This window comes from Tyto alba, unplaced genomic scaffold (genome assembly GCF_018691265.1).
Source record: "Tyto alba isolate M040663 unplaced genomic scaffold, T.alba_DEE_v4.0 Super-Scaffold_7, whole genome shotgun sequence".
NCBI lineage: Eukaryota > Metazoa > Chordata > Aves > Strigiformes > Tytonidae > Tyto > Tyto alba.
Window position 1 is genome coordinate 11,102,030 of NW_024881328.1, and position 23,274 is coordinate 11,125,303.

Sequence of the window (23,274 nt, forward strand, 5' to 3'; positions counted from 1 at the left end):
TATCAGAACTTATTTGAGTCTTTTTTTTCCTTCCTCTGCCTAAACGATACTATTACTTTAATGACAGTAGAAGTGTGATTATCTAGAAATTAACCACTAGGAAATAAAACTCACTACAGTCAGCATCTGGTAGAGTCTCGTTATCAAGGTAATAAGTGAAAATAATAATTGCTGTGACCCACAGTGCCAGGGCCTCAATTACAGAGTTCCTATGCATGTGGGAGGGCACAAGTGTGTACTGACATAAATTTCATTACAAGAGGCTAGTGACATTACACAGGACTTGTAGCACAGGATCAAACAAGCTTAATTCACTAAACAAAAAGTGCTGTTGACACAGAGTTCAAGGAAGAGAGAGTTCCAGATGAGGGTTTATGGGACTGGAAAGAAAAATGGAGTTTTAATACTGTCATTTTGTTCTCTGTTTCTTAAGTCACTTCTTCACAGAAGTGGCATGCCAGATCAACCAACTTCTGGATCTTCAGCATTGCATTTTAATAAGCTAATTTGTAAGTTGATTTTAATGAGTTCATTTAAATTCCTGTGCTGAAGATTAACCTCTGCAGGTACAGTTCTCTCATTCCTTCTGTTTTATAATACAAGGCTTTTAACAGGGCAATTAGTTTCTTGCTCTTCAGGGATTTACTTACAAAGTGATATATCAAACTACAGTTAAATCTTTAGGGGGATGCACTTGCTTCAGCACCTCTATGAAATATATTTCTTCCAGACTCTCCAAGTTGGCCAGTGCAGCTGCATGACCTGCTACAATCAGCCACAGAAGTCTGGCATTATCCTTGAGCTCAAAATTTCACACGCTGAGCTAGTGGGATCTGCCGACTGTGCCTCAGGTTTGAGGAATGAGATTTGTTACACCAGGACAGTTTTAGTTTTATTTTATCTGTTTATTGTGCCTTAATAAACAGCATCAGTTTTGCAGAATTTCTGCATGAGGTTTTTTAGTGCAAGCCAGAACCATGTTTGTTTTAAAGCAGAGCATACAATACGCAGCAGAAAGTTACCAACTGTGATTAGGGACAGTTCTTGTTAGCAGAGCGTGTGCAGGACTTTCATAATCAAAGTCCAAAAATAACTGTTGTGAGTGGCCAGTCAGGAGAAGCACGTATTACAAGCCATAGTACTACTAGAACCTTTCAAACACTTAAAGTGGCACTACTGCAGTCCTCCTACCAAGATAATCTGCTTTAGGTTTAGAAACCTCAGCACTGAAGGATCCATTACTGCTGCTGTTCAGCTGGTTAGTTATTCTTGCTATCTGTTTCCCTTATCTGATCTGCAATTAGCTAGCTTCAGGTGCTGCTGCAAGCCAGCCTGCTGGCTTAAAGAGGTACCTACAATGAGATGTCTGCATTTAAGTAGCCGTCTCATTCAGTGCTCTAGAAAACAAAGTTGCTGTGCAAGATTCAAGCCTGCTTTCTTCAAAAACAGGTTTATTTGATTTGGGAGGGATGGAGCAGGGGAGTAGTGTAAAGAAATGGCCACGATACTAACTGCTAGGACATAAAGCTTTCATTTCTAGAGTGCTGCTTTGACTCTAAAACCAACTGATGTCCTCCAGGTGCATAGACACAAATACATGCACAGATCCAAAGATGTGACCTCAAAGTAGTGTGAAAAACAGACTGATAGCACACCTTCCATTTAAAAAATTCTCAGTTCACTGAAGAAAAGGGGCTTCCCAAACTAGCCTTAAAGAATATGTTCCCTGGGTTTCAGGTTAGAAAGCAGAATTAAATCTTCCCAAGTGGAATGAGAGCAGGCAGCAGCAGTTCTTACAGTACTTGCTGACATTCCTGGTACACAACATCATAAGTCACCTGCCAGAGAACAGAAATGGACATACAAAGGTAAATTCATATATTAATCTGTCATACTGAGCTCTTGAATGTATTCACTATCAGTTGAAACTCCAACTCTTCTTGGCTACCTGCTTTTGGCCCACTACAATGGAAACAATCAACTGCTGTCAGAGAGGATGCTAGCAAACAAAAGGTACAATCCATACCTGATCAAAAATATATCTACAGGAAGATGAAAGCTCTATCTCCCATCCTCTCCCCCCACCGCATCACCCACCTCTCAGCTATCTGCCACACATGCCATACTTCAAGACAAGATCCTGGTCCCCAGCAAAGCAGAACCAGGTGCTGTGCAGAAGGAAGATAAACAAGAATAGCACCTTCCAAACGACCTGCACCCACGCACACAGTAGTCTTCCCCTGCAGACAGCGCAAGCTGCACAGCTGCAGTCTCCCATGCATCACCTCCAGATTGTGAGCGGTGTTTGAGGGTTATAGTGATTGTTTGGAATCCATAAGCAGTTCTCATACACAGCAAGCTGTGGTAAACCCCTAGCATGACACCAGTGCTATGAGGCTAGAAGAAAGGAACTAAAGAACCAGCCCAAAACGGTAGGAAGAATTTAGGTCGCTCAGGCTCTACCTGCCACTTAACTTCCCTCTCTTCAATAGTCTCCCTGGCATCTGCATGCTGCTGCAAGAAAAGTGACGGCAATGTCAGCAGAAAGCTCCCTTATACCTTGTCCCTGTGCAACAGTTCAAATTTACCCTCTTAACCAGGCAGCATCTATGCACACTTCAATCACTGACAGCATAAAGCTGTGCACAGTGCTTGGGTTTGGGCTCTGAAACCCATATCCCAGCTCAGCTCACCACAGTTCAGAAAGCATGGCCCAGAGAACGCAGCACTGGGTTCTCCTCAGCATTTGCACTACAAGGAAGAAATATTAGGAGCTTAGGGTCTGAAGCATGGAGGATACATTTATTGTGTGTTTAAGCTGTGTTGCTGAAGATGCTTTGCTCTGCTTTGCGTGTGCGTCTGTTCTGGGTGGGTTTCCTTGTGTTTAAAAAAAATAGGCATACTTAAAATCTACTTTACAAAACCTCAGCAAATTAACTCTGATCTTTTCCAGACAGTCATTCTTCAAATGAATGGTCTGCAAATGCCTCCTCACAGCATGCAAAGATTTAGATACGCTGAAACTGGCTCCACAAGGGATGCTCTCTAACAAGAGGAATTTAAGCACTGATACCAGTTCAATTTGCCGCTTTTTGATTTTAATACAAAAAGAAATACTTTCTGCAAGGAAAGATTCAGCTTTCATCACCAAAACCCTAGTACATAGTTTGCAGGCTAAACAAATTCACAGATAAGCATTTTTCATAAACATTACATATTTCTTGGCTTACACAGGTTCTGGAGAATGAAAGAACAGGCTGTGCTGACATCTGGTGGCTTTCTCTGCAGACAAAGAGAGTTTATGGCAATAGGTCTTAGCTTTTTACTGCTTTTTTTTTTTTTTTTTTGTATTCCTGATGTAACTTCTCTTGTTTCCTTCTAAGATAGAAAGCATTACGATAAAGTATTTTTGTTTCCAACGACCAGCAGACAGTGCTATCCTATGCAAATCCTCCTGTAAAGCAAGAAAGGCTCCTTTGTTGTGCACTATTAGTAACTGTGTAGGAAAGGCCTCCTCTTTATTTCAAAGCATATTTCTCCATAAATACAAAGGAAAAAACATGTACATTCACTGCCACAGGAAATGCTGCTATTTCATATCAGATGAGGTACAAACCTAACCATTAAAGCACTGCAAATCAGCAAAGGTGGCAGCAAGAAGCAAAGGGAAGTGGCTGGGAAAACACGCCAAGGTGCGTCTGTTTCTCTAACTCAATAGGAAAGTAGGTAGTAGGGAAAAGTCAACGTCCTGGTACTGTGAAAAGTAGCAAAGCTGTCTACTGGGCATTGTTGTTTGGCTCATTAATCATTTCCAAATCTGTGCCAAGTAGTACTACACAAAGGAAGCCATGGAAAGAGGACCAGGTGCCAACCAGGAACAGTAAGCTCAGTCCAATTCGTTCAATAAGCAAAAGTGTGCACTTGGCGTAAGCATTTACAACGCCTCTAGCTGGCTGCCATTGCTCTGAAGCCAGGATCCTATGAGACCTCGAATTCTTGATCTCTGGACACTTATGATTTCTGTGGCTGTTAGTTTCCAAGGACCGGACCCATGGATGTCCTGTCATGGCTATGGTAACTCTTGGACTGTTACTTGCAAGCTCATTTTTAAGTAAATGATCTGTCAGGGGATGTGGTGGATATTCCCAGGGGGTGAAAGAGAAACACCACAGCTTACATTGTATCTCTGGATCATTTTTAAGACAGAATGTTTACATCAGATAAAGCAGTTCCCCAGCTTTAAGGGTGGTGCATATCAGACCTCTGACATCTCCTTTATGCCATTGGTAGCTATCAACATTTAACTCAGCTACCCGTGTCAGCAGTTTTCTTAGCTCTTGCTTCTTCAAAAGGCAACATAACTACCTCTGGACAGAAAAATACACAAAAACTGTTGCATGCAGAAGGCGTAACATGACAAAGTCAGAAAACACAAGATGCCTATTCCAGCAGTTTATGAGTTCAATTAAAAAAAATTATTAAAATGAACCATTTTCATACCTGCAGTGCTGTAAAAAGCAGCGCTACAGTATTTCTGTGCCAAGAGTATTGAACATTCAAGATTTTTCATGTTTATTCAGTTACAATTACCTCTTCTTCGTCTTCATGACAATTCCTTTCCTAATCTCTTCTCCTTTAGTAGCTATTCTTCCACATCTCCTAACCAAAACTCTGGCCTCTCTGAAGTGACTTTTTCTCCAAGAAATGCACAAGCCCTGCACACACCCCCAGCTTCCAGTTTGACCGCCTTTTTCTGACACAGTGCCATAACCCAGGAGAAGTTGTATCTTATTTCAGCATCCACTCTGGATGCTTCTTTTTGTTTAAAAAAAAAGAAGGCTGGTGAAAGACTCCAAGGACATCATAGTGAAAGATGAATCCTTATTAACCCCATGATGTCTACAAACACTAGCAAAGCTATATGACTCACTCCACTACACTTTATGGAGAAGCCACCTTTGATTAACAGCAGTTGTAAGCAGATGCAGTTCACGACCTCTGCTAGGATAACAAACCATAGTACCAACTCTGCAGGTGGTTTCCTTCAATAGAAAGAGGATTTCGTAACAACATGGACAAAGACGTCTCAATCTTCAGTAATTTACTAGCCAGTATTCATAGATTTCATTCAGTACTCAACAACCCTGGAATCAAACCTACTTTGACACAAGGCTATAACATATCCCACCAAAAAATGTTGGGACAGCATCTATCTTAAGCTCTCAATTATTATCTAAGGCTTTGTGGGGTTTATTTGAGAGAAGCATTATTAAAGGTCCAATTTAAAGAAACACACAGTAGAAAAACACTTTAGGAAGAAACCAGTTTACAAGTATGGCCATTGAGAGCATTACAAAAGGCTGTACTGTGCTGCTGCAGAAAGGAGCCAATGAAGTGCCATTGCCAGAGTGAACTGAGCTCACAAAGCAGTAGTTTAATTCTTCCCTTGGAAAGAGGAGCTCATCTGGAATGCCAGACACATCATTCTTGAATATTTGCATTAAAACATTTACCGTTTTCTTGTTGATGCTGTAGAATTGCTCTTTCACTGTGCCACGCTCGATGTGGCACGGAATATTTGTAACCAAGCTAGCCCAGAACGGATAGTTGTTAAAATTTGGTGACTCTTTCAAACACAAATGCCTTGTAGAAGAGGGATCATAAAATCAATCCAAATCTGTCTGAAAGGGCTAGAGACCAAATTTAAATCCCCAGAACAGGAGGAAAAGAATTACAGTGTTTGCTCAGTCTGAGAGCCTGAGCGTGCTGACAGATGTCATCTAGATGCCTTGGTAGGACAGTCTAAGCCATTGATCTCTCTGATGTGCCATCTACTTCTTACAGAGTTACCTTCATTGTTGTAAGTTTGGCTGAACAAAGCTGGTGTATTCTGGAGTGCAATGCATTTGCTTTGCAGATGACTACAAACTCATATTAGCCAGATTAATCTGTAAACATGACAGACTCTGTACGAAGGTAGCTGAGACATGGGCCCATGTTTGGAGAGAAGGTACCAGCAACAGAAAGGCAGCTTGGACAGAAAGAGGAGACAAGTAGTAAGTTCTCCTCACAAATTCATCAGAGCATTCATAACAGCATCTATATCCCAAGACAACACAGGTGACTTCAGTGGCACAGGACTCCTCCTTACAAGATAAAGATAAATCACCCTTTTAGTCACAGATGACAAAGTGGCAGACTACTTTCACAAGAGAATAAAACTCTGTTTGAAGCAAAGTTGTGGTTGAGTAACACCAGCTACCAAAACCAGCCTAAACCAAAGAGTTGTGAGGAAGGATGAAGAAAATGAGGTGGTAACAATACGTAGAGGTTTCTTTGGCTCTACTTCTAAAGTAAAGAGAACTTTTATTTATATATTTTGAAAATCACACATCTGCTTTCACTATCATGTCAATAAAAAGGAAAAAAAAAAAATCAAAGCTCTGGGAAATGGTAAGCTTACTTTTCTGGAAAATCTCTGTGGAAATGGTGTTGTCAGCTCTCACCCAGAGCTGAGGGTAGATGTGTGGGTCTAAAAGCAATTGCACATAAGGTCCATTTGATTTAGCAGAGCCTATGCTCAAAAAGCCTGAAAAGGCAGAGAGCCAGCATCACTTCTATTTCAGAAGAGAGGCTTAAAGGCACAGTGTCCCATCCTGGTGCTCCCTGAAAAGCAGTTTCATAAGCAGTATCTATCTAAACGTACTCTACTGAATACATGATTATTTTTTCATATTCTTGATTTTGTTAATGTAGTAGGAAAGCTTGGAATTGCCAAGAACTAACAAATAGCAACAGAGTATTTGGCTCTTGGAAAGCAGGAAAGAATCAATTCCAGTCTTGATGACATGTGGCCTCTCTTCAGAAAAATGCAATCATTCAGGTTTTATTCATAAAACTGAAACCATGAGCTTTCACTCCATTTGGAAAAATGCCCAACTCCTACTTATGCACACAAGTGTCGTGGCAGAACTTAGGTTGCTACCTCTTACGTGAAGGTGTCTCCATGAAGTAAAGCTAGAAACAGGCAAGCTGGTCCTTGAACACAAAAGCCTCCCAACAGTCATTTGTCCCTTTCAGCATGCTAAAGGGAGCTGGACAAGAGTATAAAGGAAGGCATTCACCAGTGAAGAGCATGAAAAACTTGCCAGTCTGCACCATTTAAACAAAAGAGACCAAACATAAAATGAGAGAAGCTATGCCTTGAAACAGAGAGACTCTCTTCTCAAGCTCTCTAAAATACCCAGTTATTTGGTCATAAAATGTTTCCATTTTCATTAGAAGTGATGGGATCTTACTGTGCATTGTACAATCTTCATATGTAGCTAATGTCTGCTGTAGGATCACGCCAAGAACATGTGTCACAGGTCAGACATTGCACTCTCTGCATCATAAGAGGCAAGCAAAGGAAAAAGAAATGTGAGCAAGAAGTCATTTATGTCCCCCTGTTTTCCTTCCCTCAGTCTTAGCATATTGACAGAAATAAATTTCTATAGGAAGGGAATTGCACTGTTTGCAAAGCAATCCTCTAGGATTTATTGATCTTTAAGAAAAATCTCATTAAGCAGAATAAGTAAAATTTACAACAGGTGTGGGAAAACAAAACAATCTCTCGGGATCTTCACCAGGCTGAAACAGGATTAGCTTTGTAGTTTCTGTAATCTTCCTCACAGAAGAATGCTAATTCGGTCTCATTTGCTAGAATGAATAAAAAAATTAAGTATTTAGCACACTAGTAAATGAATCGCTCAACAGTCAGCTATTTAGAATCTCAGAAGACAACTGGCAACTTTTTGGTCAACGATGATTATAAATCACCACACACTTCCCCCCCTTCCCCCCCCTCATATTTTTGCAAAAAAAAATCCAGTATTAACGATGTCATTTAACCTTGTTAAAACAAAACAAAACAAACCCCAGGAACCTTAATATATAGAAGCAAATATGTACACAAGACCCCTCAAGATTTGTTTAATGCAGCCTTCAGAATTGTTTGTATATGCATTCAGAAAATTAAGTGATTGTATATCTAACTCCTTCAAATGCTGGAAAAATAATGAAGCTTGATTTTCTCTTTTTTTTTTTATGCATTTTTCTGTTAGGAGAGAAAAGAATAAACTGTTTTTTCCATTAAATTAGCCTATAGGTATAATAATTTAATACTTAGAGGATCAGTAGAATATTTTACAGATCACTTTACATTCTCCCTCATGACCCATCAAAATATGTGTCTGAAGAAGTTAATTTTTTTGCCCTGCTGATGATTAATTCATGAGGCTTCAACAATATGCAAAGTGAAAGACACAAATTGGCTTCTCCAGCAATACCTTCAAATACCTCTAATTATTCACAGGGGATATGGCAGAGCTAAAGGACCCACAAAGGTTCAGAGCAGTCACAATTCTTTCAACCCAGTAGGTCAAGGACTTCCTCTTCTAAAACAATAAGTCAGCAACATTACTAATTCAGAACAGAGTCAAATCTGATGGAAAGCCTTCACAATTATTAAACATGGAATTCTTTAAGGTGCTGAGCCAATAAGTTCCACATTCGTTTTTTAAATTAAACCTGAAGTTAATGAAGTCTGCCTGTCTTGTAAAAAAGAAAAAAAAAAAGCAGAAGGGGTTTTAGAATTTCAACTAGGAAACAGACAAGACTGTTTGCAATGAATACTGAACACTTTATTAACATACACCCTGCTCTTAAGAAAAAACAGGCAAGCATTAACTTTGCTGACTACATAATAACTGTAATAATAATCACTACCACAGAGGCTTTCCCGAGGATACTTATCTAATGTCCTCATAATTTATAACTCTCTAGCCCAACCCTGCAAAGTGCCAAGGGCAATCAACTGCAGCTTAGAAAAAATGTTCAGTGTGTCTCAGAATTTCCCAGATTTTCTAACAACAACTCTCTGCTTTATTCTAGTAAGTCTTGTCCAGACTAGATACTGAAAAATGTAATATGTCAGTAGGAGATTTCAAATCTTCCTACTGATGTAAATGAAACCCTACAATATGAGGACTAGTGGTATATACAATCACACTTTACTTTCTTAGTTTACTGTTTTCCACTTCTTGTTGAAGAAGAGTAAAATCTTCAAGATTTTACTACAAAGACCCCACTCCTTATTTAGCTTATTTTCATATCAAGATATGCTGGAACATATCAAAATTCAAAATGGCATACTGTATTTTACAAAGCAAAAGTTTTTCTTTTCTATCACAAATACCCACTATATACTAATGACTAACTGCTGTTAGTTGTTTTTGAAAAAATAAAAAGCAGCTTTAAATTGTTTTCTGCCCTGAATAAGCTACCCCTCTGTTTGTACGGAGACACACAGAACAGGCTGGTCTATTCCAAATTCCTTTCACTGTAACATTTACTCTGATGCTTTGACACCATTTTCAAGACCACATCCAACTGTTCTACTGCTGTAGCTACAAACCTAGTTTCAAAGATGGGTAATATGTACAAATATTTATCAATACCTTTGAAGGCAGCTCTGGACAATGTAATTTCTAATTCAACATTTAGCACTGTCATCAGTCCCTCTCCTGAACTGTGTTGCCTCTTATACCTCAGGTAGATGAAAAATCATGCTTAAATGAATCCTCTGCTAACTAAATTACAAATCTATAACACTTAAGTGCCAGTAGTCTTCCTTCCTGAGGAACCTTTTTTTTTTTTCCCCAGACAAAAGGACCTGGCTTAGTACAAACAGCCAGATAATAACTATCTTACTATAGGAATACCCAAAGACCTTTAGGAAAGGTGTACTGAGGCCAATTGCAGTGCACCCCAGAGAAAAATATTAAAAAGACATCCCAAGTCACTTAAAACCAGAAATTAAACGGAAAGAAACAAAAGAGACAAGAAACCTATGAAAAAGAAATCCCATTCACTAGCTAGGGAGCAATCAGAGGGCATCAGGAACAGGAGGGAGCTTTCTCTGTGAAAATCCTGCACTTATAGCCAGGCAGTTATGCATTCCAGCTAGGCAAATCAGATTCAAATGAGTGAATGTCCATATCAAGATGGAATGCAACTACATCCCTGAAGTACCCTGCTGCCACAAAGTCACTCAGCCACATTTATGAGAAGCCCAAAGGACATCCAGAGACCATCAATTTTATCATGACAGACATTTCTTTACACTACCAAAAGACATGCCCTATATGTAGTCCCCTGTCAAAATGTGAGAAATCAGGTCAAGTTTCAACTCTTTGCAATGTTCAGCACATTCTCTAAATGATATTGCTTGAGATTTCCTGAGCAATCTGGCTATCAGGCACTGTATGCTGCACATTAAACAAATCTAATCTTATTTCATTATTCCATGCTGGTTCCACTACTTACATTTCTAACCAAAACATCAGTTTAAATGTTACTGATAAGACTAAGCAGACACGGTACTAATAACCTATCTGTCAATCATTTAAAATTACTCTCAGCAGAATTATAAGCATACCCTCTAAAAATCACAATTTGCATTCTGAACATTTTGAGTGCAGATACCTGCTGCCCTCAGTCCAATGATCTGAATGTACATTATCCCCCCTTCTTCCCTGAATAATTACCAAATAGTGTAAAGAGCATCAGGAATAGCATTTACTTTTCAGCAGGCTATCCAAACATAATCAGCCAGTTATCAGTTTAATGACAATCACAATGAACAGCACCTTCAGTCAATACAAATGTTCTCCTACCTACTCCAGCTGCTTTCAGCGTACTGTCTTCTTCCAAAATCAGTTTGTCATCATCTTCCAAACTCACTACAAGTTCACCAGTCTACAAACCAGAGAACCAGAATACAAAGAAGAGAATAACAATTTACTGTCTCTGCCCCAGTCTTGTTTGACAGTGCAGAGATCTGCCTGCATTAAAGCATGCAAAGGGGAATAATAGAGCTAATAATCATACCTTAGATTTGTGTGCTTGGTGAATAATCTTCATTGTATCTGAAAGAAAATGCAGTGTTTTCCTTAATAAGCAGGTAACACTGAATGAAGTACTTGGGGAAAGAGAGACAAACAAAGGGGTAAGGTGCAAAATCTTTTCTTATGAACAATTTTGTGTATTCAACCTAAAAGAGGAGAAAACATCTTAATTTCCCAGTCCTGCAGCCACACTCTTAAACCAGTCAATCCAGCATTAAGGTACCACATCCTACTGGGCTTCTGTCTGCTGGCTGAATTACAATAACTAACTAATGACCATCCCAATTGCCAGTCAAAACACATCAATTTAAATGCCACTTAGGGTGTTTTAACCTAACAGGTTTTACACATGCAGTTGGGGCAGGACAAACAGCATTTATGCACTGTCAACTACTACACTTAAATTGATAGACAGCAAGTGACTAAGACACAGTAACCTGACCACTTCAGATCATTCCTTGAAATTTTCCTTCTCATGAAGGAGGTACCCATGCCGCAGTAGAAATTTTGTTAAGCAAGTCCATCTTCAATGAATATGCACAGCCTCTTCTCTCTTTAATGCTATACCCTCTCCAATAATATTTACCTCTGCTATGTTTGTGTAGTGTAGCACTTTAAGAAATTATGCTATACAGAAAAAAGAAATACTGCTTTCCTCTGACAACATGGGCAGGGCTTTAACAGGAGGGAAAAACAGGGGAAAATACTGTGGTCACTAAAGGAACCAGATGGGTACAAAGATCCAGAGGGAATGGAAGTCAGAAGATGCCCATGCAGTGCTTAAATAAATAAATAAATAAATATAACTCCAAAGCCTCTGTGTTTGAACAAATTCAGAGTAACGCATCAATCCGTTCCCCAAAAAGAAGCAAAAACCAGTTCTGCTTCTCTGCTCATTTTCTGTTCTAGTTTGGTTTTGTGCGTTAGCAGAACACTATATGTTGAAATAATCTCATAAGAGAAGGATGCAAGAAAGTTAAATACGGCCTAAAACAACTTTCAAGCTAGTATTGAGATATACAGCATCACTTCAGTATTCAGATGTTCAGAATAACAGAGGTCACATGCCCATTCAGAAGTTTGCTTTCCTATCACTCTGGCCCACTTTGAACATTTTATTTAAAACATTACATAAGGTAAAAACTATTCTGTATTCCCACTGCAGAGGTCACCGAGAAGGCAGCCTTAGCATGCTGTGATAATTGCAGTATTAGGAGCAAGATACATTTTAAATTGCAATTGCCAGGATCCATCTTGCATAGAAGCACTGAAAAAAGACCAAGCTATCACAGCAAAAATATACTGCAATCATGAAACCTTTCTACGGCAGTAAATACAACCCAGCCTGTTAGTTTTAAGAGTCTCCATCTACTTTGTCACATTCCCTTTTCTCTAGTCTTTGCCCAGTCTCAATTTTGCTTGTTCACAACTCCACCACTGGCATCTAGCAGTTTCTTGTATCTTCATCTGAGCTATCAAATGGCTTCTCCAACTGTTACAGATATGAAACTGCATTCTCTTCTCATCCTAGCTAAAGCCTTATGTCCTCTCAATAGCCTTTGCTATTTCACCCCCATTTAGTCCCACCGAATCATATTCCCAAATTTTTATCTTTCCTTTTCTGGTAATAGGTCTCTCATGACGACAGATGAGAAATCATTTTCCAAGTCTGATTCTGTTAAGTATCTACAATATTGGTCCACATTCATGAAGGAAAAAAAAAAATAAATAAATTGAGAAGCAGCTTATGAGACAAGTTGGCACCCAGGCTGCCATCATCAGTGAAAAGATGGCAATGACAAGGTAGGAAGAGTTTTTGCAAGGTAGGAAGAGTATTGGCAAAGAAGAGTTCTAGACCATGGACAAGAATGATGAGAAAATGAAAGTCACAAGCTTTGAGATGTGAGTTGGAGCACCAAGCCCAGTGGAAAAACGTGATGGCATTATCTATGATATTGAGAGAACAAAGTGGTGCAGAATTCTGGAAAGAAGGGAGCTGAAACAGGCAAGGTGAGAGACAGCGAGGTCCAGCTGAGATTTCTGGCACTACCAAACAAAGCAGAGGAGAAATCTGACTCCTACTAGTACTATTCATGCAGAAGTCTCACTGCCCTTTCATCATCAAAATACAAGAAAGACAGTAGAGCACACAAGAGATGCCAAAAACATGAACCTGGATGATTCACAGCCTGAGGGGAAGGTGAGGAACTTGACTTTGATTTTTCTGTGTGAAAATTTCCATGCAGCTAGCACCATCCCACTAAAAGTAGGCCCCCACTAACTGGTGTAACAGGTTTTAAAGTTCTGCAGTGTTTTTCACCCATGTTATGCTCAGTCCTACACATCACAATCAGGTGCTCAGCCACAACATATGCCTTGGGAAAAAATAAACTGATGCTCTAAGTGATGAAAGAACTAGCAGCAGGGATAGGCAACACCAGGAATACCACTGATAGCAGCAGTTCTAGATAGGACCCCCTCATCTAGCCAAAGCCACAGATATTAGAGGGAGGAAGGGCACCTCCAAATTCAAACATACAGCTACCCAGATTTAAATACCTTAAGTAATATATTGAAAATAATAGTAACATTCAAGTCCTTGCCACTGACATATCATAAATCTTAATCCCTTACTCTTTCTTCTTTCATTTTGCACTATCTGTTTCACCATCAGCAAGAACACAGAATTAAATGCTTGGCTTTTTTTTTTTTTTTGAATAGGCAAATAATGTCTATTACCATTCACATGTATTAAGTAGGTTCCTCATTGAACTCTGAATCACTGTAGAGCAAGGAGTTCGTCAACTTCAAGAACATGGGAGACAGAGGGTCACTTGCAGCAAAACTCCAAGGGAACTTTCAGAATTGCCAAATTTAAGAAAAGATACGTTACTGACATCCGAGTTAAACTCCAAGAAAGGAAGGAATTTAGTCTATTTTGAAGTATATTCTCTCCCAAACAGATGAATTGCACATGTTCATGCCAATCTTCACAAAAAAGAAATATACACATAGCTTTACACTGGAGGATGAAGTCAGCCTGAATTTCACACCAGGCTATTTCACTGTCAGCTTGCATTTAAAAGCTTTCATATCTACTTTGAGCAAAGTTCCCCTGCTTCTCTTATATCATGTAAACTATTTAAGTATAGAAGCCTTAAGCATTTTCTATTTACTGCCTTCAGCTCCCACTTCACCATCATTTCTGACTTCACAATTAGTAAATAGATAGTGAAACACATAAGCACATAGAGAACTACAATTTCAAACTGTCCGAGACCACAAACAGCTCACTAGAGTAAAAACAGAGTTAAAAGGTACTTATAAAAGAAATACAAAATTAATACCAAAAACCACTGGTACGAATCAGCAAATAATGTATAACATGAAGCCTAATTCAAAGATTAATACAGAACTTCAAAATAACGGTCAAGTTCTGTAGACGTGATCCTGGCAGCATAACCCCAGCTACAAGAGCCAGAGAGAGTTGCAGGAACTGCCACCAGCTTGAGTATTCTACAGTAGTTATCTTCTAAATTGCATAAAAACTGGTATAAAATGTCTGCATTTTACAGGAATTAAAACAAGAGAAAAAACCACCTACCATACTTGTAATTTTTAAAAGGGGGAGGAAGTCCTGTTCTTGAAGACACATCTATTAAAATAAAAACACCAAGTGAAAACAAAGTTGTCCTTTTTAATTTCCAATATTTTATTTTCCATTATTGTGCAATGTATGCATCCTGGACATCCTTTGCACTAAAATAAATCCTCAACACAGGAGACTTGTCTGAGTATAAAATACTAAAACACAACCCTTGGCTCAGATTCTATAGTTACGATTCTATATGTTCTGAAAGTGCTTGTAGTTTTCTAAAAGCATCCTAAGATCTTGCCATGACTATCACTGTCTAGAAGCATGGAAGTTGCTGAGAACACAATACAGCCATAAGGCCCAGGGCAGTGTCCTAGGAGTTGCTCAAATGTTATCAGCTGTAACAGTTTCAGACTTGTTTAAGATGACCTGATTTCACGCAAAAAAAAAAAAAAAAAAATGAAACAAATTACGTTATTCTGCACCCTTTTAATGTCTCCATTTACATGTGTAGAAACACACCTGCAAGATTAGGGTAACACCCTCACTGCTGAGGTGCTGCGTGGGCTGGTCTTCAATAATTATCTTTAGATACAGTGTCACTTTCAACCAGGCTTCTACAACATAAAGCCTGTAGATGAGCAAATCCACACCACAAAGCTCAAGATGGAGACAGAAACTCAGAAGCAAACAATGCACAGTGTCAAAAATAATTTTTCAAGAGCCTCTCTTCTCACAAATAGCAAACAGACTTGCATCCCCACATTCCATATATTGGTGTAGCTCCTAAGGATCAAAGGCTCTCTACATTCTATTAATTTACTCCTGTTAATTTATGAATAGCTGCCTGACAGCACCTCTCAAGGAGCCTGAGGCACTGAGCCAAACGCAGCAATGCCCCTGGCTCTTTTTGACTAAACATGGGGATTGGGGCAGGGGAGCAGTCTATCCAAATTTAGGCATGGCACACTGACCATGGAAGCTCTTATTAACTCCAGACCGCTCCTCCAAGGGAGGAGAGCATGCAGGCGATGTGAAAACAAATCTGGCATCTTTACGAAAGCCACAGAATTCCGATTCATTTGCTCCCTTCCACTTTCTTGCGCAGACAGTAACACATGGGACTGAAGCAAATGAGTAAGACAACAGCCTCTTACCCTCCCGCACAAAAGTAATGAACTGCTTTACTGTCTGATCCAAGTTAACTCCATGATACACCACAGGTCTGAAATTCCGGTGTTCAAAAGAGCGAACAAGACGAACTGTGACAGTTGAGTTTTCTGCTGACATGAGAATTAATTCTGAATAACCTGGAAAACACTAAAAAGAGGAATTACTGCCTTTTCTGTGTACAAGCACAGCTATAAAACAAGGTGCAGGTGGGCCTCATTCAAAGATTAAAACACAGCAGGAAATTCAATAGCATTATGTTTTTCAGGACTTCACTTTTAGTATTTCTACAGAAGCAGCAACTGAATCTCAAAATAAACAGCGTTACTTAGGATATTACTGATACTGCACACCAAATAGTCCAGTATTTGTACCTGTGCTGTGTACTACACCACCAGATTCCATATTAAATACACAAAAATGTTATGCATAAATGCAAGTATGTTGTTTGGGTTTTAAGTGACTGAAGACTTTACCTGCTGGGTAAGTAATCTTGTGCTCTAAAAGAATGTACTAACATGAACAAAACCAAAATCTTTTTAATATACTTATGTTGTCAAGAGCATAATTCCCTGAAAAATGCCTAAGTTGTTACACAACACTCATTTTCACCTCTCTACAGAAAGTGGAAAAACCTCCTCCACATACACATGCAAATAAATCTCCTGGTATACTACTAGATAATTAAGGGGGGTTTTAATTTATAACAGCAGCTCTCTAGAATGGCTCTACAAGGCTTATACTAATTTAACAGAGAACAGAACCTACAATGAAATCACTTGATCAACCCGAGTCCCTCTTCAAACAAGACCATGCGTTGTTCCATCGGGTTCTTCCTCTCCACAGGAAAACAAGCTATCTCCTACTCAGCAATCTTCTCTACTTTTTGTGCTCGGTATTTCTCAACAACCTTGCTTTCTGGTCACATGCTAAACTGCCGTGGTTGCTGCAGCAATGAGCAGAGACTGCAGTCTAAGTGCTGTAACATCAGCCAGGGGCACAGCATGACCTCTGCATCTCCTATCCCTTCACAGCCATTTCAGTCACCACTTCCAGGCCTGCAAGGGATTCTCTTACCTATTCATCCCTTTATGTTATTGTGTGTCTTTTTTTTTTTTTTTTTTCCCCTGCCTTTTTTGATGTGTCAGAAGTTTATTTAAACACCCCACCATCAACGCAGGTTTCCAGGTACCTCCCAGTCTTTGCTGTATTTGTCTTAGCTGTATCCTGGCAAAGTAAACCTGCAATATTTTCTTCAAATACTTTCTGAAGAATGGGGACACAAGCCTTCCATATCACAAGGCAACTTGCCTTTACATCCCCTTGGTTAATAATTCCCAGAGCTCTAATTCCACTTTCATTTTAAATAAACTGTGATACACAAACAAAATATACCAATCAATTAAAGCATAATTTGCACCTGAAATAATTTACATTACTAGCAAAAAACTGTTATTTCCTCGACGATATCTCACATAGGATTGAGATATGAAGGGCACAGTATAAAGGGGACAGCATTCAATTTATTTTCTCCAGAGCAGCATGGAAGAAAACTGTAGGAATATAGACTTGGGAGCACAGACCACCAGAAATCGCCGACGTTCACACTCCCTGTACAGACCCAGACTCCCCTCAGGGCGCTGACAGCCAATTCCTTTTGGGAGGAGGAACCTCTCCCGGGCCTAGCCCGGCTCCTCCCTGCCCCAGCGAATCTCCTCAAGACCGAACACCCCACCCCACCCTCGCACCGCCTCAGTCCACCCGATCGGGACCGTTAACGGCCCTCAGCCATACCACCGGCTCCCCGCCGCCACTTCCGTGTCTCTGTCCTCGCCCCGCCTCACACAGTCCCACCAATCGCGTGTTTCCGGCACCACCCACCGGGCCGAGGGATTGGCTGCAAGGCGTTCTGTCTCCGCCCCCTCACGCGCCGGCTGGGCGGGGCTCATGCCCCTCATGCCAGCGAGTGCCGTGGCCCCGCCTCTTCCCCCCTCCCCGCAGCCCGCCTATCCCGCGCCGCCTCCGCATTGGCCCTTTGCCTGGCTTCTCCCCGCCCCCTGCCGGCGCCGATTGGCGGCGCGTTGCCCGCGGCGCTGGGATTGGCCGGCAGGCGCTCTGGCGAGGGGTGAAGCGACGGAGCTGCCGGAGCGGTGCGGCAGACGGCGGGGGGCTGCGATCTTGGTGGGCTTGTCGCCATGTCTGAGGTACGGGCTGCGGGACTGGGGGGAACTGGGGTGGTGCCTCCCCCTTCCCACCAACCCGCCCCCCCACCCCTCACGTTTGGCGGCGGCAGCTCGAGGGTGCTGACCCCCGCCCTTCCTCGGGGTCTCCCGCCCCTCCCACCCTCTCTAGGCCGAGTTCCAGAAGGCCGCTGAGGAGGTGAAGCAGCTCAAGTCCCAGCCGACGGACCAGGAGATGCTGGACATCTACAGCCACTACAAACAGGTCACGGTGGGCGACGTGAACACGGGTGGGTACCGCCCTGGCCCCCCCCGGGCCCTGCGCCGCGGTTCCGGTGTGAGGCGGTTCCGGCCCCAGGCCGAGCGGGAGGCACTGGGGGAGGCGAAACTTCTCCCCTATTGCGTGCCTCGCTTCGTGCAATCCTGCGATTTAGCAAAAATGACTCAGTGCCGACTTGGCATGGGTTTACGTGCAGGCAGGAGTAAGCTGACTTGATAAGGGTTTGTGCAACTTGTGGGTTTTTTCGATTAGCCCAGTTGCGGTCATTGAAATCGTATGACAACTGCCTGAGAATCCTTTGCGTTAGCTTTGTGCAAATATTGGGTTTGGGATTTTTGGAGACCTCTATCAGTAAGTAGCTGCCAAGGTCAAGGGATGCTGCTTTAATACAAATACTTCTCAGTTAAATGGGCTCAAACAGCAAGTCAAGCCATACAAATGTAGAATTCCAGTACTTGGAGGGAGAGCAATTTGCTTAATCGGGGTTGGCTGCTAAAAATGGTGTTGAAAGGCCAAGACAGAAGAGCAGGAGGAAATTTATATAGGATCTGCTATTAAGTATCACATCTTGGAAGGACTGTAGCAGAAATATCTCTGTAGGTAGGCCCTGCAAAATCTCTCCTGCTGTTTCTTATGCTACATTTCTGTCACTAGCAGCTCAGCCTAGGAGTAGCATTTAGAATGAAGCCTGCCTCTCTTGACCTTGTGTAACACTTGAGTAACTAGAATTAGAAAGGAAAAAGGTCACTTGTTTGGAGTGCTGGCCTGCTGACCCAGTTGCTGAAGTTTATTGGGTGTTGATTAAATTAAAAGCTGGCATTGAAGTATACGGGGAAACTGTAAGTATGGGCACTTGCAGTCTCTTTTTCCCAAGAAGGGCAGCATGGAGGGAGGAAAAAAAACTGACTGGGTTTAAGATACAGTCCTTTTGGTGTGGCTAGATCTTTGCATTATTGATGTTTGCCAAGGTGTAATGGTGCTCCAGATATGTTAATATACAAACATTTCTGTAAGTTACTGCATTTGTGTGAAGCAATAGCTAACATGAGTTGGCTAGAAAAGCAGTCCGTGTAAGCGTAAGCTAATAGGGTTTTTGTTGGAGAGAAGTGGAGCTGCCAGCTAGCTCTGCAGGTCATGTTGCCACATGAGAGGCACAATGGTATTTTTGTGGCTAATGTAAGCGCTACTGCCCAGTTCTATTTGTTAATCCTAAGAATTGTCTTTAAGGAGACAGAGAGAAAGTAAAATCACAGAGGGCACTTTACATGAAGAATAATGATATATACATCCATATCTCATTCATTTATTTGGACACAACGTAGCTTGCAATTAAATGAATTAGGATTCAGAGCTTATACGCCTAGATGACAGAACAAACGAAGAGCTATATGTTAGAAATATACCATTAACTTGATGATAATGAGTTCTAAGCTGTATGCTACTAGTTCTTGTTTTCCTGTTTCTGCATGTAATGGACCTTAGGGCACTTCTGCCTTACTTCAGAGATGATGTTCTTTAGTGGGATAGCTGTCACGTGACACCAGTCTCTTCAGAAAGTATGATAAAACCAGATCACACTATTTGGTGCTCTTTTGCTCAAATGCTGCTTACCTTAAGGGAACTTGACAGAGAATATCTCTGTTGCGACCAACAGCGTTCCAGCATGCTCCCTTGAGGTGATCTCCTGATTACAGGTTAGTAAGTAAAAGCTGCAAAGATGAATGAAATTTTAACATAGTTAAGAGGTAAATAGCCTTCAGGAAAGGAGTGGGTATTACCTACACCCAGACCACCCAAACTGAATCATCTGCTTATCCTGTCTCTCTCAGACCGCCCTGGTATGCTGGACTTCAAAGGCAAAGCAAAGTGGGATGCCTGGAATGCATTGAAAGGTAAGTGTCTGCTTAAAAAATAAAAATTAATAAATAAAACCACAGGCAAACTAGTCAAGAAAGCATATGTGGTTCGGCAAGAAATAAAAGTGTTGCCTTGTAAGTCAAGAGTTCTAGAAGTTCAGAATGCTGTGATCGTAAACCTCTTACTTTTGATTACCTCTGCAAGACAGAAGTAATCCTGAAGAATGTAGCCTATGTGAGAGGGAATTAAGGTGCAAACTGCCCAGCTGACCCAAGATGTTACACTAAGGAGAGAGAACTGTAGCAGCAGCAGAAACCTAAATCTGTTCTCTAAGTCCCAGTGTAGTAGCCCAGAGACTGAGCTCTCCCCTGAGTTGTTGGGGAAGTTTTCCTAACTGGAAGATGCAGCTGGGCTCTCTGCTGTAAATGAGGAGCTAAACAAGTGGTCTAATCCATGAAAATGGGATTTTTCTTGTATTTTAAGGAGCCAGCACTACATCTAAATGCAGTGTAAGTTGATTGAACAGCTTTCCTGTAATAATTGTGAATGGTGTTAATAGAACTAATACACTTTTTAGTTGCTGTCTATAAAAATATAACTTTGCTTTGAAACACTTTCTCATGACAGCTGAACGCATTTGTTTAAAACTGTAATACTAGATACACAGCCAAATGACCTCATTATTGTGTTTGCTCTCTGGTAGCATGCTGCTTGATTTATAGAAATAGGTAGAGATGAAACCTATCATCACATATCTGTCTAGGTAAATACATAGTTCTGTACTAAGTTACACAGGCTTTGCTGTGTGTATATAGCAAGGAGTTGTGACTTAAATGTAAAATGTATTTTAATCTGTGAAACGTATCTGACTGCTTCCTGTGTCCTGTCCTTCAGGAATGTCCAAAGAAGATGCAATGAAAGCTTACATAGCAAAAGTGGAAGAACTAAAGGGCAAATACGGCATCTGAAGACTGGATATAGCAGCTGCTTGCACACCTGAAACATGCCTTATTTCTAATACTGTGGAAAACTGGTTTCTGATAATAATTTTAAATACCTAGTATATTACAGCCAATTCTTCTCATGTCTGTAGTTCTGGGGAAGTTGTGTACCTGCCTAATGTACTGACGTGTTATAAACTCCTTCTGGGAACAAAATCTGGAACTCATTAAAGTGCATTTGGTACTTTAGCTGTTGTGATGGTCATGCCTTAGAGATTATTCTGAACTCCTCCCTTAATTACCGTGAGGCAGCTGTCAAACCCTTCCCAGTAAGGCGCCAGCCCTCTCTCCAGCCCCAGTGCCACTAGAGGGGGCTCGGGAACCTGTTTCTGGCAATGCAGACTTGTGTCCAAACCCCTCGGGCCCTGTCCGATACTGCTCTGCCTCCTTTCTCATGTAGATGAGTGGCAACCCACAAAAGCTGGAGCACCACCAAGCTTATCGTGAAGAGGCTAGGTCTAATGTTGTGTCTATTAAGAGTAAAATGCTTGAGATTTGTTGGCTGGGGCTTTCAGAGACTTGGTCAACAACTGTCAAGTGATTTTTCTTAAAATACTGCTTGGAGATGGTATTTCCCCAGCAACAGTGTTAGGCTTCTGGACAGAAGGCAAATGCTCAGCAGCTGAATGCAAAACCTTCTCTGTGAAAGAAAAGGTTCTGTAGTCAGCAGAGTTGTTCATGCCCTTGATCCTGTGCTGCTGTAAATACAGAGTACTGGTGTTGCCACGTACTGAGGCTACGGTGAGGGATGAATTGCATATAGACTGGCTGTTCAAACAGGAAGACTTACAGTGATCATCAGCGAAATCTTTATTACAAAACCCACAGCTGTGACCGTTTCTAGCAGCTTTTACCTGTTTTGGCCTGCATAGTATTGTCTGTTGGAGCTGTTGATGCTGGAAAGGGAGATTTTGCTTTCAAAATGTGACACTGCACTATTCTAGCACACAGCATATGAGAATGAAGTCCCAACCCTATATGGGAATAAGGTATTTTAATTCCTGCTGTACTGGTTAGCATCTGAACAGGTGAGAACTTCAAATGCTCTTCAGATAAGTAACTTTTATAGAAATACATAGAGATGAAACTTACCACCACATATCTGTCTAGGTAAATACATAGTTCTGTACTACGTTACACAGGCTTTGCTGTGTGTACTATCTAACTTGCGTTTTTTTATACTGCTGGTAAGAGACAGAGGTAACTTTACCTCACGTGCTTTCAAAAAATGTTAACTTCCCCCTTTGCTACTTTTAATGGGAAATGTTCTTGGAGCTACCTGTTCACCCTTTACAATGTGTTGGGATAAAGAAGGGTTTGTTCCCTGTTCTCATAAGGAAAGCTGTTTATTCTTGTTCTTCTGGGTAAGTAATATAAGCATTTGAGATTTTTTTTACCTCCTCTTGTATTCTGTTAGTTATTTGAGATTGTGTTAAATACATTCACCTTGCAAAACAGGGGTAAGAGCAGATGTTCAGCATAAGAGGTGTTTTCAGCTCTGCCAGCCCTAAATTCCACAGCCAGCTCCATCCTCAGAGCTGTATTTTGTGAAGCTGGTTATCCTTGCAGGATTCTGCCAACCTGTAGCAGAATGTAGCTCATACTGGCAAATGCTTCCACTTCTGCTCTTGTTTGCTGGAAGCTGATGCACTGTGAACATGCTGTGCTTTGCTAACGTGCTTTCTGTCAAAACAGTTGTGTTCAGAATTTTTGACTGCTAAAGCAGTAGAGTTGGATTCTGTCTGAAGAGTGCACTGGGAGTAGCAAGTTCTATATCCTAGTCCTCATTTGGCTTTATTTCCCCTGTGAGACTTAACTAATTGTTACGGTGCTGTTCTCCTTTCTCATGCCTGTCTGGCATTAGGAAAACATCGCTATGTACACAGTGCTTATCCCAGAGGGGGCTTGGTCTTGGCCAGGTTTTTATATATTGCCTCGTACTTACAAATAATGCTATTTGCCAGTCTGTACAAGTGACTGAGAACTCTACTTCGGATGTCTTTATGTGGGTACTTTATTTTTACTGTAGTAACACCTTCTTCCTGCTTGCAGCTTCACCTTCCTTAGGAAAGTAACATCAGTGATCTTACTATTTAGCTTGCCCTTTGGCAATGAATCTACCCTTTGGCAATCAACTGTGCATCTCAGGAGTGAGCTGAAAAATTCAAGTTGTGGAAGTAAGAGCTATGCAGTAAGAGAGTGTCAAAAGGCACTAAGGCAGAAACAAAGGTACTGATGTCTGCGC

At 41.0% G+C, this 23,274-nt stretch overlaps 2 protein-coding genes across 5 annotated transcripts; one reads left to right on the forward strand and one right to left on the reverse strand.

The window, feature by feature from the left end:
* Nucleotides 1-3,076: 3,076 nt before the first annotated feature.
* CUNH2orf76 (chromosome unknown C2orf76 homolog) lies at nt 3,077-17,576 on the reverse strand. 4 transcript variants are annotated; one of them, XM_033003498.2, is made up of 7 exons: nt 17,506-17,521; nt 16,480-16,657; nt 15,699-15,861; nt 14,551-14,601; nt 10,930-10,967; nt 10,716-10,797; nt 3,077-7,698 (listed from the first exon to the last, which is right to left on the reverse strand). In XM_033003498.2, the coding sequence occupies exons 3-7, from the start codon at nt 15,829-15,831 to the stop codon at nt 7,622-7,624; spliced, it is 381 nt and encodes a 126-aa protein (XP_032859389.1). In that variant the 5' UTR covers nt 15,832-15,861; nt 16,480-16,657; nt 17,506-17,521; the 3' UTR covers nt 3,077-7,621. The 4 variants fall into 4 exon arrangements, with proteins under 4 accessions (XP_032859389.1, XP_032859388.1, XP_032859390.1 ...); XM_033003497.2 differs by lacking the exon at nt 16,480-16,657 and having other exon boundaries at nt 17,506-17,576; XM_033003499.2 differs by lacking the exon at nt 16,480-16,657 and having other exon boundaries at nt 15,699-15,851; nt 17,506-17,564.
* Nucleotides 17,577-17,812: 236 nt separating this feature from the next.
* Nucleotides 17,813-21,218, forward strand: DBI (diazepam binding inhibitor, acyl-CoA binding protein). The gene is made up of 4 exons (XM_033003546.2): nt 17,813-17,915; nt 18,064-18,181; nt 20,001-20,063; nt 20,923-21,218. Exons 1-4 carry the CDS (start codon nt 17,907-17,909, stop codon nt 20,994-20,996), a joined length of 264 nt encoding a protein of 87 aa, XP_032859437.2. The 5' UTR covers nt 17,813-17,906; the 3' UTR covers nt 20,997-21,218.
* The last annotated feature ends 2,056 nt before the right edge of the window (nt 21,219-23,274 follow it).